Raw genomic sequence first — 19,791 nt, forward strand, 5'->3', positions numbered from 1 at the left:
GAGCCCAGATCTGAACACTTGGACCACCAAAGATGGGACGTGGTTCTGGATTTATTGCTACTAGAGATCCACTGGGCCTGTTCTGTAAAGAATAACAGCAATATAGTAAAATCTCTGAATGCTCTGGGTTGATGGGTTCAGGTCTGGGTGAGAAATAAACAGATATTGAATACTTGAGCAAGTTGTTCTGCCAAAACCAGAAAAACCAAGTGATTTTGAACATAAGCCCTGTCAGGGCCTCATTAGCAATTCTACCATTTGTTGTATTAGGGGCCTGGACAGGAATGTAGCCATCAGAGGGTGATTTGGGAGGGAATAGAGCGAAACAGATTTAGTGACAGCACTGTTCTCTCTGGCATAAGACAGACATACAGCACAGATCCCTGTCCAGGCCACTCCAGAGGGCAGGGCACTGTTTGGACAAAGCCCAGCAGGAGAACCACAAAATCAGCTTTTTGGAAAAGTCCTCTGAGGTCATCAAGTCAAACCTGTGACCCAACATCACCATCTTAACCGAGTGCCACAACCAGTCTATCCTTAACAGCTCCTGGAATGGTGATTCCACCACCTCTCTGGAGAAGCCCATTCCAATATAATCATCCTTCTTGTGAAAAAAATTCTTCCTGGTGTCCAACCTGAACTTACCCAGCACGGTTTAAGATTCTGTCATCCTGCCCTATCACTTATTGCCTGGGAGAAGAGGCCAGCCCACACAGCCTACAACCTCCTGTCAGGAGGGAGTTTTCGATGGTGCTAAGGTATCCCCTGGCTTCCTCTTCTCCAGATTAAACACCCCCAGCTCCCTCGGCCATTCCTCACAGGACGTGTGCTCCAGACCATTCCCCAGCTCCATTCGCTCCTCTGGACCCAGTCCCTGAATGCCCTTCCTGACTTGAGCCCGGAGCCGGCCCGCGCGGCCCCTGAGGGAGGCAGGGCGGGCGGGCGGAGAGCCCCGCGGGGGCGGTGGAGAGGCGGGGCGAGCCGGGAAGCGAAAGTGCCGGGAAGGGGAAGTTGGGAGCGCGGCACCACCATGGCCACGGCCCCATCGGACCCCGTTGCCAGCCCCAACCCCAACCCCAGCCCCGTCCCGCCGCTGGACCTGCACGGCGTGCCCATGGTAGCGCTGAACTACGGCGTCCGCCGCCGCCTCGGCCTCTACCTCAACCCGCGGGCGGCCGCGGCCGCGGACTGGACGGCGCTGGCGGAGGCGCTGGGCTGCAGCTTCCTGGAGATCCGGCGGCTCGAGGGGCTGCCCGACCCCACGGCCACGCTGCTGGAGGAATGGCCGGGACGCTGCCCCGGCGGGGCCACCGTGGGGCGGCTCCTCGATGTGCTGCGCCGCTTGGGTCGCGATGATGTCCTGACGGACCTGGCCGGCAGCGTGGGTGAGGCGCTGGGAGCGGGGGATAGCCCGGGGAATCCCGAGAACCCCGGGAATCCCGGAGCCTGCCCTTCCTGATGCCTCGGGATGGAGGGGATGCTGTTCGTGTTGGTCTTTCTGTTCATATTGGTCCTTGCTCTTTGCGTTGGTCTTTCCTGTTTGTGATGGTCTGTCCTGTTTGTGTTCGTCTTTGCTGCTCTGTCCGCGGAGGTGAGGTTAAGAAAAAGTGCCGCTCGAGAAGAAAAGCCTTTTCCAGACTATGGAGTGACATCCTCTTTGTTGTTGGATGCTCCGGAGGGTGCAGCACCTGTGCCACGGAGACAGGCTGAGTGAGCTGAGGGTGTTCAGCCTGAACGAGAGAAGGCTCCGGGGAGACCTTAGAGCTTATAAAAGGAGAGAGGGACTTGTGGCATGGGAGGATGGTGATGGGATAAGGGAGAATGGTTTTAAACTAAAAGGAGAGATATTTAGATTAGATATTAGAAGATTAGATATTAGATTAGTTGTTGGGAAGAAATTCTTCCCTGTGAGGGTGGCGAGGCCCTGGCACAGGTGCCCAGAGAAGCTGTGGCTGCTCCATCTCTGGAAGTGTCCAAGGCCAGGTTGGATGTGGCTCTGAACAACCTGGGCTAGTGCAAGGTGTCCCTGCCCATGGCAGGGGTTGGAGTGCAATGACCTGTAAGGTCCCTTCCAACCCAAATCATTCTGTGATTCACAGAAGTCTCACCTGCCTTCCAGGAGAGACATGTGCTGCGTTTCTGCTAACGATGAGCCCTGCAAAGTAACCTGGAGCCCTGGCTTATCCCAAACCTTCAGTTAAAATGTTTCTGTCTGTCCAAAGATGCTCTTAGCCAGGTGAGCCAGGAGACAGTGTGAAAATTATGATGTGTGGATATAGTGCGATAGGAAGATGTTTGTTGGAGGAGATGAGGAATGTGTGGAACTGGATAATGTCAGGGGAAAAAAATCCATGCAAACTGAAAAAATTGAGGCAGGTCAATGAGAAGAATGAAGGTGTTTGTGCTGTTCTGATAGCTTCTTTTTTTTTTTGAGCTCTTTGTATTCTTTGTGGTTGGAAAAATTCAGAGGGAACTCAGCTGTCATCAGAAGGGGAAATTTTTTGCCAAAGGATTTCCAAAGCCTGAGAATTCCCTGAAGGCCTATGTTGTATAACAGAGCTTACTGAGTTAGCAAGGAGGAAGTAATAAATCTCACTTCCTGTTACTCATGGAGATAAAGGAAGATGTAGAAATCCATCTCTGTTGAGAGCCTGACCAAGAAGTGATGGAAGACTTCCCTTTGGTCCTGTTGTTCTTCCTACGTTAGATCACAGTCTGAAGGCCAGGTTTTGGGAAAGGCAAAAGCATCAGTGTGCTTTGTGATCTGCTTATCAGAGATTCCTAACAAATCTGGGGGAGCTTCCAGATGTGCAGAAGATCTGGGGCTTCACAAAAACCTTGGGATCACCCAGGCTGGTTCTGGCCCTCAGCTCAGGACCTATCTGTCCCACTGGAAGGTAGTGTGGTGGATGGGCTTTGTCAGAGCTGGAATAGACTCCAGCAGAAAGAGTGGGAAGAGCCTGGGCTGCAGGAAAATCACAAGTTTTACCCAGAGCTGGGTCATGCTGATATGACCCATGCTGAGGAGACAGGTAAATTCTTGGAAAAGGGGCCCACTAAGGGTTGTTCAACAAAAATACTCTCTGTGGTTCATGAAATTCCTTAACTGTGTATAGTCCAAAAGAGAGATTATAAAAATAGATTTGTAGATTATACCTAAAAGATAGATTTTAGGGAAATACATACATATATATATTAGGGAAATATGTCTGTAAGCTAATTTTATTCTTATGTTCCCCCCTGGACACCTGTTTTTGTGCAGTGCTTGAGACAGGATGAGGCTTGGGGCTGGTGGACCTTCAGTCTGACCAGTGTGCCTCTTTTATGATTTTTGGCTGAGGACTGCACTGAGAACCTGTGACCTGTTGCTGGTGCTGAGAGCTCTTGCAGAAGTCGGAGAGGAGAGGAGAGGAAAGGAAAGGAAAGGAAAGGAAAGGAAAGGAAAGGAAAGGAGAAAAAGGAAAAGGTTTCATGTACTCTTGTGCATGGTATTTCCTGATGCCAGGGACATCTTTGTGTACCACTGGAACTTCTTCAATGGGATCCATCTCAGAAACAGAAAATACCAGTATTGATGTCCCAGCAGCTCTGCCCTAACTGTGATCTTCCTCAGCAGTTTGTTTCTCTGTAGAATCATCTTCAGGGAGGTGAAGCTTTTTGCTTTGATACATTTGTGCTTTTTCCTGCTGAAACTCAGTGATTTTTGTTTCTTCCCTGACCTGTTACAAAAGTGCTACTTTCCTGCCTGACAGTTGCTGGGTCTGTTTTCTCTGTGTTGTCATCATGCTACTGATTTTGTGCTTTAGATTTCATGTTTCTATTCTTTTTTCCCCAATTTGACTGCCAGAGGAATGTAAAGCCTCATTAGGTGCTTGGTGGAGGGAGATAACGTAGCTTGGAGGACTTTCTTGCTAGTTGGCTGTGTTGTTTAGCATCTTTTATCTTTATGGTCCCAAAGTCATCCCTGATCCTTGTTCACTCTCATTAACCTGTACAATCAGGTGCTGTTTCCAGCTGGAGACTGATCCATCCCAAATCAGAGGCAAGGAGAGAAGACTTAGAGCAAATACACTGAAAATGAACATTTCTGTATTGAGCACTATGCAATGCTGTTAAATAATTGCCTCTTCTTGCCTATTCAGCAGTATTTTGGATTGTGAAACTGGCTCCCCAGGGAATCAAGGCACACTTAAGGTGGTGGCTGTGTGCCAGTCCTTCCTCTGAGACTGCTGAACCTGTTGGCAACTTCAAAGTGACTTTAATCATGATTTCCAAGATACTGATTTAGCTGACACACCTCACACAACAGGCAGCTGGCAGAGAGGTGGGACCTGAGTTATGGCTTTAGTGAGGAAAGATGTGAAATCTGAACCTTCTGGCTGGTAAAGAATGTGGCTGATTCTCCCCTCTGCAGGACTGGGGAGGCTGAGGGGAGGAGAAGGGCAGATTGGGAATACCTCAGCCTCAGGAAAAGCTTTGATCAGATCTGAGCCTTATTAGATTGGAGATAATCCAGTAACAAGATGCAAAGCTGAGATAGAAGCAGGGGATGGGGGCTCAGGCTGGGGCTCCTGCAGACCTGCTTGTGCCAGGAGGACTCACTGGGCTCCCACCAGCATCCTGCCCTTCCAAGGGATCCTTTACTCTGCTCTTGCACCAGTCAGCTGTGCCAGCTGATCAGTGCTGATTACCACTTGTTGGGTTTTTATTTTTTAATCTTAAGTAAAGGCAAAGTCTCTAGGGAGTTTCACCTTTTTCATAATTCCTTTTTTCAAATCTCTTTTTACTTTCAGTTCTTCTGTAATTACAGAGTAGCGGAGGCTGCAGAGTTTCTTGTTGATTCTCCAAAGGCTTCACATTTAGATTTATGATTTATTTTTAAACCAAGTCTGTTTATAAAAGATCTGTGCCCATCACTGACCTGATTGGGAAGTTCACAGCAGCGACTGTGACCAGTCTTTGGCCTTCAGTTATCTCAGGGTGGGTTTCATGTCTACTCTGTTTGGGATAAGAGGATCCCTATTGTTGTTGCACAACATAAAAGCTGCTTCAGGGGCTCCTTAAAATTTTACCTGGTCCTGCTGTATGTGGTGAGTGTGGATTGTCATTGTCACCTGCAGTTGTCCTGGCTGGCAGAGGCTGGGGTGTGAATCAGCTCTTGTGTGTCTGCAGAGCATTGCTAAGGTCAGAAAAGACCTACAGCATCATTAACCCAGCACTGCCAAGGCCACCTCTAAGCCCTGTCCCCAAGGGCCACATCTACACGTTTTAGATCCTTCCAGGGATGCCTGACCACCTTTCAGTGAAGAATTGTTCCCTAATATCTGATCTAAACCTCCCCTGGTGCAACTTGAGGCCATTTTGTCTTGTCTTATGGCTTTTTGCATGGGCAGAAGGACTGACACCATGAAAACCTCCCCAACTATTTTGTGATTTCAAATACTCCAAAATGCAAGATGGTGAGAGCATATAGCAGAGTTGGGACCTGCTCTGCACCTTATTCCTGGTATTAAAGGTGTACTGGGCCATAGTAGAGCTAAGGGGAGGAGGAAGAATAAAACAAGTAAAAGAAAGTACTTCTTAAAATATCGAGAGTGATTTTCAGGAATTAATTGCTAGAGGAGGTGGTGGAGGCAGCATCAAGATGTTCAGAAAGAGGTGAGAGAAATTCTACATCCTGAAAAAGCCAGACAGGGGGTTTCCCTCTAGCATCCCTGATCCATGAAATAGCTATTCCTGTTTTAATGAACTCCAGCAGTGTAAACCCACGTCACAGGAGCCTCTTGCCCTGGCTGTGTGTTTTTGCAGAGGAGGACTGTAAGAAGTACTTGCAGAGGAAGCAGGAAGAGGCCAACCAGCCCCTTCAAGTGCCAGCAGTGGACAGCAGCGTGCCGAAGACGTCAGAACTGATGGGCATCACCATCAGGGATGATCCATATGGTAAGAGCCCCTGCCTCATACCTCCTGTTGGAATCACCTTCCCCATAGGAAGTGCAGAAAACCTGTTTGATTCCATAATTTCAACAAGTTTTCATACCCCAGAATGTTTTCTTCATTTTTCCTGTTTCTTAGAGCAGAGAGGGGAAGCAGCCCTGGGAAACACTTCACACAGGAGCAGGCTGGCACAGAGCCACTGGACACACATGGGAGGGGACTTCACAGAAATATGTCCCTTAGCCCAGCCTGGCCCACAGCAGCAGCAGCTGCTGAAAGCTCAAAGGTTGGAGCCCAGGAGGAAGGGTGTCAGAGGTGATTTCCCTGCCCTGAATTCAAGGAACCACCTTGAATGAAAAGGAAGTGGGTTTGAAGTAGGTGTGCAGTGGGTAGAGAGAGGAAATGGGTTCTGTGTGTGTGCACTGCTGTGTGTGCAGCCCTGCATGTGCAGCCAGGTGTGTGCACATGTGTGCTGGCCACCTTTGCTGCATGTGTGGACATCACTAACCATCCCCAAATGTCCACAGACCAATATTCTGGTGTTTGTACATGGCAGCTTTGCCTGATGTGACCTCCAAGTTAGCACCGTGTCCCTGCAGCAGTACCCTCATTTTGACTGACCTGGCAGACATCCCCCTTCTGCTTCACTGGTTGCTTCTTGGGCTGAATCTGCCTGCTGGGTTGATACTTTCCTCAGCAGCTTTTAGAGCCTGACCTATTTTTTCACTGTGGTAAGCTTTAACTGGCATAAAAAATTGAATATATCTGTAGTGACATTGATATGGAAAAAAAAAACCACAGTTGGAAACTATCCAGCAGTATTAAGACACTTAATTATGAGAAACATTGCCCTTAAAATGCTGCATTTTAATATTTGGATAACTGCTAAATAAACAAGAGCTGCCAGCCATTAATGTAATTGGAAAACAGGCCCATTAGGATATGACTTCAGGTACCCAGGTTTGACTTCTTAGCCATAAAAATGACAGGTTCCAAATTTCAAGGCTCACCCCACAGCTCCATCAACAGCAGATGGCAGGATATTGCTGATTGCTGTTTTGGTTGGGAAGTTTGAATCTTTGTGACCTGAGCTAAGGAAAAAGGACCCAGAGCCACAAGGATATTATAGATGTGAAACTCTCAGTGAAATCCCAGAGTGTCAGAGCTCGGAGTTGCATCCCCTGGGTACTCTGCTCCCTCCAGCTCCACCCAGACTCCCTGTAGCTGGATGCTACTGCCTCCACAGATTTTGACTGTCTGCACTTCAGCTCCTTTCCCTGACCCCTGCCAGGCAACCTGGGTGTGTGTGAACAGCCTGGCCAGTGAAAGCAGCCAGGCACTGATGAGTGTTGCCTCCTGCCAACCCTGTTAAGGACAGGAGTCTGGGCTGAAGGGCAGCTCATCTAATAAAAGGCTGTATTACCTTTTCGAGTTTGGCCAGAGCTTTTCTATCAGACTCCTGATTCTGAGTTAAAGTCTGTGGGAGCTCTTGAAAGTTCACTACAGAAATGAACTTCATTTATAGTAGAAGATGACAGCTACCTTTTTAATGGTTTCAGGGAGTGGAACAGAGATATTTGATGCCTTCATCTGCTACTGTCAGAAAGACCTCCAGTTTGTCCAGGAGATGATCAGGGAGCTGGAGCAAACAGAGTTCAAACTGAAGCTCTGTGTATTTGATCGGGATGTCTTGCCAGGAGCCTGTGTGTGGTCCATCAGTGGAGAACTTATAGAGAGGAGGTAAGTGAACCGTGGCTGTTGGGGCCAGCTGTGAGTGTAGTGGAACATCACATTCATTTTACAGTGATGTCTGCAGCGTGGTGCCAGTGAAACAGCAAAAATCCACAAGAATGTCTTAATGGGGTTTGCTTTATGCTCTTGGCTCAAGGAGGACTCGGGCTTTCCCCAGTGTGTCACTTCATTGTGCTTGTGAGGGAGGTGCCACTGTGGTGATGCTGCTTATGTTCAATTGCTTTTCTTTGCCTTGTGTGTCATATATAGACACAGGATCACATAAAGGTTGCACAGACAGTCTGGAATTCATTGTTTCCTCATTTTTTGGTGCATGAGTGTGTATCTGTAATCAAGTTTTTCTTTGGAACATCACTATGTGTCTGTCAGTCGTTCCTGCTCTGCAGTTAATTTCTGCTGGAACACAGCCCCAGGTCCTTCTCCACTGGAGCAATTCAGAGCAGTACATGCTTCTGTTTGTGGGAATGAAAACCATCTCATTTGACATTTTATTTGTTTTCTCCCCTGCTTAATCTCCAGGTGTCGGAGGATGGTGGTTGTTGTTTCAGATGACTACCTGGAAAGCGATGAATGTGATTTCCAGACCAAATTTGCTCTTAGTCTTTCCCCAGGTAAGATCACATAAATATCCCATTTACAATTGCACATTATCATTTTTATTACAGTGACATCTAAGCCTTCAGCTGAGGTCAGTGGGCACTGTACCACTGGAACTAACTGGGGCTTCCTAATTTGGTTGTGCAGGCAAGGGCTTGGGCTGGGTCCCTTGCCCTGCTCTTGACCTTCCTCAAACGGCTGTGAGCGAGAAGCTGCCTGTGCTGCACTGCTCCAGCTGTCAGTGGGATAATGCTGCCTGCTCCAGAAACGTCAGAGCTGCATGTCAGGCTTGTGAAGGGCTTCCAGATCCACAGGAAAATTTGCTGTTTAAGAGACAAGTAGTATAATAAATCCAGGATGTGAGTAAAGCTGGGAATTGGGTGACAGGTAATGAACATGCAGATTTCAAGGCCTGGCTGGGTGGGGCTCTGAGTAACCTGGTCTAGAAGGTGTCCCTGCCCATAGCAGGGGGGTTGAAACTGGATGATCTTCAAGACCTCTTCCAACCCAGCCCATTCCATTTTATGATTCTTGGAGGGATCCTTGAGTATTGTGGATAGGTAAACAAAATAAATGTTCAACTTAGGTAATTTTTTACATATTTTGTTCTGAATTGAAAAGCCACCAATTTACTTCTGCCAAGTCTGTTGTGATTGCTCTTTTCTAGCCAGTAGTTGTTCTACAGTTGTCTGTGTTGCTGGGGAGTAAGTGCAGCCCAGCCTAATAGTATGGAGGATATATAGAACTGGGAAGAGTATCTGGATATAAAGTCTCTTTTCTAGAAGAGGCATCTGACAGGATATTATAAAGGACATGCCAGAGGTTAGACTAGAAGCTGGTGGCAGAGACAGGAATTCACTTCATCTTCCTTGTAACACTGATTTCATATGATATCAGTTAATCCATTGAACACTCCCAGGACTTTGTATCAGGTCCCAGTCATCAAGATATGTAGAAAAGTCCTTTTAGTTCTTCACCATTTTTTGTGAGCATCACATTAGAACAGGAAGAGAAGTTCAATCTGTATGGAATGTCCTGAGCTCTGCCAGTGAGAACACAGGTGGAAGTACAGGCTTAGAGAAGTTAGTGTGGGGTGTTAGTAATGCACAGAAGGGTTTGGTGGCAGGCTCTGGGAGCTCCATGGATTACTCCAGCATCTGCTGCAGTTATGAAATCTTGGTTATTTGCCTCATCCCTGTCTCAGTGTCATGACTTGTGCTGGGCACAGTGCAGGTGGTGGCAGGTGTCCCTGTGGAGAGCTACAAGGGGAGAAACTCCTCTGTAGAAGAGCTGCTCCTTCAAGCAGCAGCAGTCACAGGGAGGGTGCTCTCACCTCGTGGTGTCTCAAAACCAGCAGTCCATGTTAGCAGGGAGATTCCTTGGGGAACATCTGCATCCTGAGTAAATCAGCACTCAGAGACTTGCTCTCCAGAGTGAGAGCTGGTTGCAATATAATCAGATGATGCCCAATCAGGAGCACACCTGGATTTTGTGATGTGCATGCTGAGGTGGGGAGGGCATGGATGTGGGCTCTGCCTGTGGCTCTGTGTAACCCTCTGTGTGTGACCTCTCTTCAGGTGCTCGTCACAAACGGCTGATTCCAGTCAAGTACAAATCCATGAAGAACGAGTTTCCGAGTATCTTACGGTTCATTACAATTTGTGACTACACCAATCCTTGCACCAAAAAATGGTTCTGGACGAGACTGGCAAAATCCCTCATGCTGCCCTGATGCAAAGTCCTGAGAGCTGGGTGCTCTTGTAACCTGTCCTGGCTGTGCCTTCGGACCAGGGGTGTCCTTGACACGGGGTTTTCCACCACTTCAGAACCTGGATCCTTGCTTGGAGCCTGTGATTGGGAACAAAGAACTCTTTCCAGCACTTCTTCACAACTCTGAGGGGAAATAAAAGCAACTGTGTGGGTGTTCCAGGTTAAGTCAGTGAGCAGTAGCATCCAGCATTTGTGGAGTAAGCACTTTCACTAAAAATATTGAAAGTACACATCTAAAGAGTGTCTGATACAGGAAGACTCTGTTGTAAGAATTAGCAAGACCTCAGAGCCTCAAACAGCAGGTTTTGTCAATGTTTTACAGCTACAGTAACATTGAGGCTTGTGGGAATTTTACCATATTGGACAGGTCTGTCTCTATTCAGGTCACATTTGATTCAGTGGCCTTATACCAGCATTTAATATTCCCAGATATTACTAAATCTTTACTTCTCCTTCAGGAGAAATTCAGTCTTAAAATACGTCTTTTCAGTGACAGCCCTTACTAAACAAAGCAGGGGCTGCTGTTGCTCATTGACTTGACCAAGGTCTGCACCTCAGCGGGTTCAGATCTCAAATTCTTTCACCTTTAAAGGCCTTCAAAAACACAGCAGCTTTTGGGATGCCTCAAAGGCACAGGGTTAAACACTGAATAAGGAGTATATTAAGTTGACATTTGGGCTGTTTAAAATATGGAAGCAAATGTTACATTAATAGGAAAGAGCCTAATTTAATTAACTGCCACAATAATTACTGTATTTCTGTGACTAAAGCTCAGAGCAATGTCAAGACTGCTCTGCTTGTTAGACTTGGCCTTGAATCCTGCCCGTGGCTAGTGGATCTCCTCAGTGCTCCAGGGTGGAGGTCAGGAGTTCTACCCAAAGGAGTGTTTAAAGCAATCCATTGGTGTATTAAACAGATTTACAGTAAATATTGACTTTTTAAATTGGGGAAGAGAGGAATCTTGCTTATGTGTCTGCAGTTGCTTGAACTCTGCCCCTTTGTTCATTACTTCAGCCACTGACTAATGTTGATTTTACAGCTTAATGTTTTACTAGTTTACATTTTTAAGGTTGCATCTGGATGTGATTTTATTATTTTTTTTTAATTTTAACTTTGTTTTAAAGAATTAGCAGGGCTGAGACAGAAATGGGCTCCTGCCCCCTCCCTCACACTCTGTGTCAGTGAATGATCCCTTAGCAGGGATGCTGCCAAATCCTGTCCAGGTCCTGCTGCAGGTTCCCCCTGGCTGGCAGCAGCAGCCCTTGACCTGAGCATGGTGAAGCTCATTCATGCACATCATGTTGGCAGCAGGAGCCATTTCTGGATAGACCCAGGAGCTGGCTGTTTCTTCTACAAAAGTGACTGCTGCCATCGTGCCAAGGTGACATTTGCACCTTCCTGTCTTGCTAGAACAAGTGAGAAGTCTGTGGGCACGGGAGGAGGAAAGTTAAGCTGATGAGGGCTTTCTGAGTAGTTTGTCTTTGGTCCTATTGCTCTTGGGCCTCTCCTGCAGAAGTGGAGACAGCTGCTTGCCTCGGGCTTTCTGCATAATCGGTAAATGTTAATTACAGAAGAGGTTCTGGAGGCTGCTTGATCCCCAGGCGCTCCCGGGGGGTGGCTCTGTGAATTCTCATACTCTGGAGAGCCTATAAACATCAATTACTCGCAGGATCGAACCAGATTCCTCCTGTCTGGAGAGCTGGAAGGGCTCTGGTGGCTCGTTCAGGGGGAGCTGAGGCAGAGGAGCCCGGGCTGTGGACGCTAGAGGGAGGCCATGGCCCGCGCTGCACCCTGCGAGGGAAGGCGGGTGGGATGGGGAGACACGGCCGGGATGGGCCAGCAGGGCACTGACATGGAAAAAACACGACTGGGTTATCCTCCTCTTCCCCTTGCTCCCTCTTCTGAGCAAAAACCAAAACCAGTGAGAATTTTGGCAGCTTGAACCTCATGTGGTGTCTTCAGAGTCCTGATGGTTTGGGATTTGTGTGTTGCATGTGAGGGGAAAATAATAGCAGGAAAAATGATGATGTTTGTAATAGATGGTTTGGTGATCAGCCAGCAGGGAAAGTGCTGATTCTGGAAGGGAAAGCAAACAGAGGAGCTGAATTTCTAAATTATTTGAGTTCAAATAGATAAATAATATTTACTGCCATATTACTGCCCTATTTAACTGCCATATTCCAGTTAGTGGTGAAAGATGTTGGGATCTTGTTACCACCCTGCTTGTGGTGCCCTGGCCCTTCTCTCTGCTTGGCTTGGATGCTGGGAAGGTCTTACTGTTATGGGGCTGTTGCTTTATTACAAGTTACTATTAATGTTACAGGCTAAAATAATTATTTTGGGGTAAAGTGAGGTAACAGCCCTAAAACATAAAGTATGCTTTAAATATGTATCCTCTTCTATGTAAACCCCAGAGTTTATGCACTTCTGACACTTTCATATCTGCCTTGTCATAATAACTTGAAGTGTGACATTGTGAATGATACAAAATGTAGTTGTTGTGAACTATTTGCCCATTTCAGTGGCATTTGGGGTGCTCCTCCCCTCTTTCATGTTCAGTGGAAGGTCAAAATTTTTGAACACCTTTAAAAAAGGGATTTTTAAAATTGTGATATTATAGGGTTTCTTTTATTTTGTCTCTCTCCCTCACTGAAATTTTCTTAGTTGAATCTTTTAGACCCAAATCATTTATTTTTATATACAGACATATATATATTTATAATCATTTTGTGTCCTGATACAAAGGGGGAAAACATCTGTCTTTATAGGCATTCTGAAAATAGCCAATATTTCTGTTTTTCTCCTCAAAAATCCAAACTTTTGCTACTTGTGAAAACATTTTAAAATAAAGAAAGAAAACCCAGCAGGCTGAATCTACTTTGTGGGCATCAAAGAACTCAAAATGAAGTTTAAGTGAGGAATGATATGGGACAGTTCTTTATTTTCTTTTCATGTTTTGACTAAGTATCTTCATCAGAGGGGGTGGTTGGCTGTGCCTGGAGAGAGAGAAATAGAGTTATGTCATGCCAGGAGGAAAATGTATCAAGGAATTGTACTTCAGACATGTGGTTCCTCTCCAGGTCTCTTTTTGTTTTGTGGTCTGTGTTGCCATCCTGGATTTCTTCAGCCCTGGTGCCCATCAGTCTAGAGGGGATGGAGCCAGGGCTCTGTTGGGATACTGCCCCTGCTCCACACCCTTTTTAGAGGCCCCAGCAGGAATTATGACAGGGCAGCTTCGGGGGGATTCTGCCAGTTTTATTTCCTTTGGCTTGCAGTCAGTCCAAGCCAGAGAAATAACTCAGAACCCCAGCAGCTGTCAGGCCAAGGCCCTGCCACAGGAAAAGACAAGGATCACTGCATCACAGAAGTGTTGGTTGGAAGGAATTCCTGGAGGTCAAGGCCGAGCTGCTTTTCCCCATAGGAGGGGCCATACCCTAAGCCACTTGCAGGGCCACGTTCCCTATAGAGCAAATGAAGTAATTTCTCTGCTATGGCTACTATGAACATATGGCCAGCAGTATGGAAACCATCCCAGGATGGATTATTCTAGATGGAAGCTGCTGGCAAGGGCAACCTGCCAGGAGGGTCCCATTCCCTGGAAGTGCTGGTATCCCATCACTCCCAGTGCAGCTTTACACACTGTCCTCTTCTGTGGTTTGGAGCAGTTGATGATTCTTGCCTGTATTTGAGCTCTGAATCAGGGGGGATTGAGGGGTCCAGCAGCAGTGGCTCTTTTCCAGCTGTCATTCCCCTTGTGCTGAAGAAATATTCCCAGTCCTCTGTTTTACTTTGGTGGAAGAATGTGGGTGCCAGCGTTTGCCTGGTGAAACTGCTGCAGAATGTTCTCAGCTTCAGAAAGAAAGGCTGAGAGGTCAAGTATTGACCTCGATGGATCAAATTCCATCCTGCATTTTCACCAATGTGACAAGAGCTGTGTTACCATGGGGGAGGCACTGTTTGGTCCAGAGGGCACATTTACAGGAATAAAATTAACATAGGGAAGAAAGAGTAATTATGCATAAAAAATAGCTGGAAAAATGTTGCTTGAGCATCCTGGAAACAGATTTTAATAAGGCAATAAAAACCAAACCCCACAAGGTTCACACTGCTGGGAAACATGCTCATAGAATTTATTAAAAAGTACCTCTGTCACATCATTTGGGGCTTTACAACATGTGCTGTGTACAAATATTTCACTAAAGGTAATTTTCTCTAGGTGTTACAACCATTTTCGTATCCCCACTAGGACTCTGAGATGACTTTGAACCCAACCCAACCTCTTGATCAGCACTATCAAGCCCAGCCCTGGAAAAACTTGTTTATTTTGCAACAAAATCTGCAGTCAGGGGACTGAATAGTGTTGTATTCACTCTGGGGCTCTGCTGTGCTGTGAAAGGTTAATTAATTGAAGCTGTGTTTAAGTCTTAAGCAGTTCCAAAGTCTGATTTACTAACAATGCATTTTCTGTTCTGCAGCAGAACCCAGCTTAGCAGTGCCTTTTCCTCATCCTCTTCCCACTGATAAAGCTGCTCATGCCATGGCAGAGGTTGGGGCTGTCCTTGCCCATCCTGATCCTTCTATCTCAGCTGGGTAGATGGTTTCCACAAAGGCAGGGGATGCATCCCTGCAGTTCAGGGCATGAAGGCTGTGTCAGCTGCTCATGGAGTTTCTCCTGCCTCACAGCCAGTGGAGGGGTTTGGATTCCCATTTCCCCAATTCCTAGTCTTGCTTAGGGTGGGTTTTGGTGGGGCTGGACTGGAAAGACAGAATGAATGTATCTGTACTGTCCATGAAACACTTAACGATGGCTCTCTACAAAAGGTTGCTTGGAACTTTTTCCTCCTGTTTCCACACACTTTCCCACTGCCTTGGAGAGCAGGACAACGTGCACTGTGTCCAGCTGAGCCCAAGGACAGCACAGCTGTTCCATCCTGTGCTTCCAAGCTTCCCCTTCCTAGGAAACACGGAGAACCCCCAGTGAGGAGGCAGGTGGCAGATGGCTGGGAGCAGAGGCACTGGGAGGAACATGCCAGCATTCCCTCAACAGTCCAAACTGCCCCTAAGCAGACAGATTTTGCACAGCTCTCAGTCCTTCCATGCATTCCCACAGGGAAAGAGTAAAGCAGTGTCTGGCTGGGTGCCAGCCTCCAGGGAAAGATGAACTGGGTCCTGCTGGCCCCTCAGGACAGTGGCTGCTTATTCACCTGTGCCAAGAGAGCAGGAGGGCTCTGCAGAGGAGGCACATGATGCAGGCCACGAGGAGAACCCTTGCTTCAAGCCCAGTGAGAACATGGAGGATCAATGCTACCAATCTTCTGTGGTTTCTTAATGAAATCAAAGTCATGAGGTGATAAAATAGGTCTTTATCCACTGTTTAGGATGCTAGTCAGGAATTCATGGGGAATGTGTTCAGGCAAATGTGGGGTTACCAGGAAGTGAACTTTCACAAAGTTTTTGCAGCATTTTTCTGGTGCTGATATTCAGCTGTGTCAGCAGAATGAGATGCATGAGCTGCAAGACCTGGGGTGTTTAACTGCTCATGTGCCATTTCTGAGGCTGTTGCCTCAGGAACAAATACCACTTAGGAGGGGAAAAACTGGGAAAGCAAACCTGGAGTTCCACATGCTCTTCCCTGTCCCACTGGGGCCATGACAGATTCACCAGCTGGCTTTACAGCAACATTTTCAAAAGTATTCAGAAGTCTGGGTGACAGATTTAAAACTTCTGAATCATGGAAGATTTCCCGTTTGATTTTTGGTAGCACTTGACAGAGACCCACCCAGTGAAATATACAGGGAAATGAGACTTCAAGTGCTTTGAGCCAAGGAATAAACTGGACATTGGCCTTAAAATATCATTGTCTCAGTATCTCTAAAACCTTGCACAGGTATGTAAAGACCATAATTTTTCAATATCAATAAAGGGCTTTTGAGATCTTTAGATAGGCAAAAAAGAGAAGCATCACAATTTTTACTTTAAATCTGTTTAGTCTAAAAATTAATACTCCCTGCTTTTCCTAACAGTTATTCTCTAGACTCCATGATGCCTTCACCTCTCCTAGCACTGCACCTGGCATCTGCTCAGCTGTGTTGTGTTTTTGAGCATCAGGAGTGGAAGCTTTTCAGCTTCCCTCTCAGAATCTCGCCTCATCAGCATGCTGCTCTTGGCAGACGGGCTTGTCTTCAGCTCCAAGACATGAATATTGATCAGTCATTTCCTTTTGTTACCTTGCATCCTGCCATCGATTTTAATTGTTCCCTACTGAAGAGGAAGCATTCAGTACACGTACAATTACCAAAGACAAAATTTTTGCTTTCCACACCTTTTGCCAGGCATTGCCTGCACTCAGCTCTCCAGAGCTGTGGATCTCTCTCCCTCTCAGCAATCTGCACAAATCATGCAGTAGTCAATTTGTGTCTATTAAATAAATTTATGATTCTCTGTGACAGCTTTCCCTGCTGCATGATTTCACACTTCAGCAGTTTGTTTCTGAGGTGCCACGTGGGTTTTTTTCTTTTTCGAAGGGGTGGTGGTGATAATCCATTTTGTTTGCAGATACCTTCCTCGTGTCCTCCCAGATCCTCTTTCCTGCTGCTGTCCTTAAGGGACTTGTACAACTTCAAATGACTCCTAATGAGTCTCCTCTTGTGGCTCCTCAGCCCACAGGGGTGTTCCTGGGCTGTTCCCTGGAGTTTCCTGCTTCTGAAGTGGAACAGCTTCTCCAAGACAAAGCTGCAGCTTGGTCCTGTACCTCCCACCCCTATGGTGCAAAATACCAAAGCTGGGAACCGCTGTGATTCATGAATTCCTCTCCTTCTTCTTTCCAAAATACCTTCTGAGATTGCTCCCATCTTTTAAAAACATTCCTGCACTCTCAGAGGGCTTTCATTACACATATTTTCTGAAGTCCCTGTGTGGAAGGACCTTGGTGCCCTCCCACTGTCTCTCTGATTCTAGGTTTTCCTTTAGATACACAAAAAGGATCCTATTTTTAGCAGCTAGCAGTCAATGGCACAGGAATTCATGAGTAGGGAGGAAAGGATGTGAACTATCCAAATATATTTTTTTTCAAATGAGATCTCTTTACATTCCTATCACCACAGTAATAAGCCATGAGTCACTATTACACTGAACTATTAGAGCATTATTGTAAACTCATGTCACTAGAATCTGCTAATGTGAACCATAAACCTTGCCTGCCCTCTGCTTTGCTGGGTTTGAGAAGATATTGGCCATTTATAAAGATAAGAACAGCATTCCCTCACAAATTTTATTCCCAGATGGCAAGAAATGAATGAAATCTTATTCAATCCTATCTTTCTCTTCCTAGGGTTTCTCTTCTCATTGCCTTGTAAGAGAACTCTCCTTACTTCACTGTAACATTACAAAAGAAGTTTTATTTGATTTCTTCAATGTTTGCCAGCTGTAAATTGGGTCCAAGCATTCCCAGCTGAGAGAATATCCATGCTGTACCACCTGGGAGCACCTCCAAAAGCTGCTTTCTGTGCTCAGTCCTGCCATGGCCAACCCTCCCTGCCACTTGCTGTTGCAGCAGATAAATCCCATGTGTCTTTGGGTACTTCAATCTCCTTCTGAGGGTCTGTCAGGGTTATGAGCAGAGTGAGTTTTTTTCTAGAAGAGTTGTGTTGAATAATAAAATGTCAAAATGGTCTTAAATACACACAGTGTATTTAAGCCCTTGGCCACCTTCATCAGCTGCAGAAGAGTCAGGCCAGATGTATCCACTTGTCCAGCAGGGTCTGGCTGCTTCCACCAGGCTTATTTTGTACTTTCAAGAACCAGGGAAAAAGCTCTGAAACACATTCTCATCCCTGTCCTGGTCAGCTTCTTAGAAAATGCTTTATGATGGAGATTTACCCTCCACAGAAGAGGCTGGTGGGAAAACCTTTCTGTCCTCAGAAGCTGTGACTTTCCCAGGGTGAAAAGAGGTACAGGCAAGTGAAGTGTCTTTCATTGGCTTCTGTAAAGACAAAGAGGTATTAAGACAGCATTATTGTAAACCAGAGCAGAGCAAGGGCTGATTATTAAATGGTGGTTCAGGTATGTGCTAATCAAGATCTTGCTATAATTATTTCTCAAGCCCAGCATTGATTTTATATTAGATTGGAAGGAGGCAGCAAAGCTTTAAATTGTTACAGAGAGGGTTAAATGGCTTTCAATTTATATACTAAAACAATCATAAACTTAGAAGAAATATATAAGAAAAAAAAAAACACCAAGTCTTTTCTTGTTTCCCAGAGCTTAAAATCTGGGGGCTATTTTCAATGAAGGCAGTTGGAGAGCAGCTCAGAGTTTCTGTTGGGAGGCAGCGTGCTGGGATGAGAAGTGTGTTTGCAGAGTGAAAGCTGGTTTCAGTAAACACCCTGTGAGAACCAGAATTCACCTGTTAAAACTGGGCCTTCAGCTACTTGACTTCAAAGTGACCTCAGAGCTGAATTTAAAATGGCTCTGTGATGGGGTGGAGATACAGGCTAGCACACGGGATCACTTAGGAAAACCTGCTGGTGTGGTTTAGGCTGGAATTTAGCTTGTGGTTTGAAAACAACTATTATTAAAAGCTTGCTCCACTTGGAGGGTTTGAAATCACTGCTCCTTCCTCCACTGCAAGATCTTCACATCATTTCTCCAAAGCAAAGCTGCCAGGAAAAACCCCTGGAGATCAAGTGCAGTGCCTGCCTTTGTTTGTTGGAGAGGAAACTGCCGTGTACTTAGTTAAGTAATCAGCTGCAGTTTGATAGAGTAAGGTCCCTTCAATAAACCTGGAAGTGTTGCCACGAAGAGAGAACAGCAGGCAAATTCTGCAGTGGAACAAGGTCAAGCATTCTGCTCGAGGACATGGGCTGCCCAGCTCTGAAGGCAATAAAACAGGCATTGATGGGCTTCCCTCAGCCCAGGCCTGTACCAGGCAGCTCCACAGGCACATTAAGTGCCATTGTTTGCACCAGCCCTGGGAGCCACTGCATTACACACAGAGGTTTATGGTGCCTTAAAGAGCCTTAAACCATAAACACGGCAACAAATGCCACGGCCCCGAAAACCGATCAACTGTGACAGAAAATGTCTCTGCGTGGCTGCGCTGAAAGAGCAACTTTGGCTTCAACTCTAACATGAAGAAAATTATATATCTGAGAGGCTACATGACCAGAAAGATGAAATCTGCAGGGCCTCAATACACAAACTGGAGTTTAAATCAGTTTTCTGTGACCCAAGTGTAAATGAAGTTAGTTTATGTTCACGGTTGTGATGATGATCATAGAATCATAAAATAGTTTGGGTTGGAAGGGACCTTTAAAAGCCATGCAGCCCAACCCCTCTGCAATGACCAGGGACACCTTCAACTAGACCAGGTTGCCCAGAGCTCCATCCAACCTGACCTTTAATATTTGCAGGAATGGGGCATCACCACCTCTCTGGGCTACCTGTGCCAGTGCCTCACCACCCTTATGATAAAAAACTTCTGTCTGATATCTCACCTAAACTGACAGTCCTTCAGTTTAAAGTCATTGCCCCTTGTCCTACTGCAACAGGCCCTTTTAAAAAGTTTGTTCCCTTTTTCCTTATAGCAGAGGTGCTCCAGCATCTTTGTGGTCTCCTCTGGATTCACTCCAACAGCTCCTTGTCCTTCCTGTGCTGGGACCCTGGAGCTGGATGCAGCTCTGCAGGTGAGGTCTCACCAGACTGGAGTAGAGGGGCAGAATCACCTCCCTGACCTGTTGA

General features: G+C 46.3%; 1 protein-coding gene across 1 annotated transcript; it reads left to right on the top strand.

Annotated features, from left to right (window-relative positions):
- Nucleotides 1-983: 983 nt before the first annotated feature.
- On the top strand, nt 984-12,907 carry MYD88 (MYD88 innate immune signal transduction adaptor). The gene is made up of 5 exons (XM_041489795.1): nt 984-1,385; nt 5,809-5,940; nt 7,494-7,674; nt 8,206-8,297; nt 9,861-12,907. The coding sequence occupies exons 1-5, from the start codon at nt 1,031-1,033 to the stop codon at nt 10,013-10,015; spliced, it is 915 nt and encodes a 304-aa protein (XP_041345729.1). The 5' UTR covers nt 984-1,030; the 3' UTR covers nt 10,016-12,907.
- The last annotated feature ends 6,884 nt before the right edge of the window (nt 12,908-19,791 follow it).

The sequence above is a fragment of the Pyrgilauda ruficollis genome, unplaced genomic scaffold (genome assembly GCF_017590135.1).
Source record: "Pyrgilauda ruficollis isolate IOZ18807 unplaced genomic scaffold, ASM1759013v1 scaffold12, whole genome shotgun sequence".
Taxonomy (NCBI): domain Eukaryota; kingdom Metazoa; phylum Chordata; class Aves; order Passeriformes; family Passeridae; genus Pyrgilauda; species Pyrgilauda ruficollis.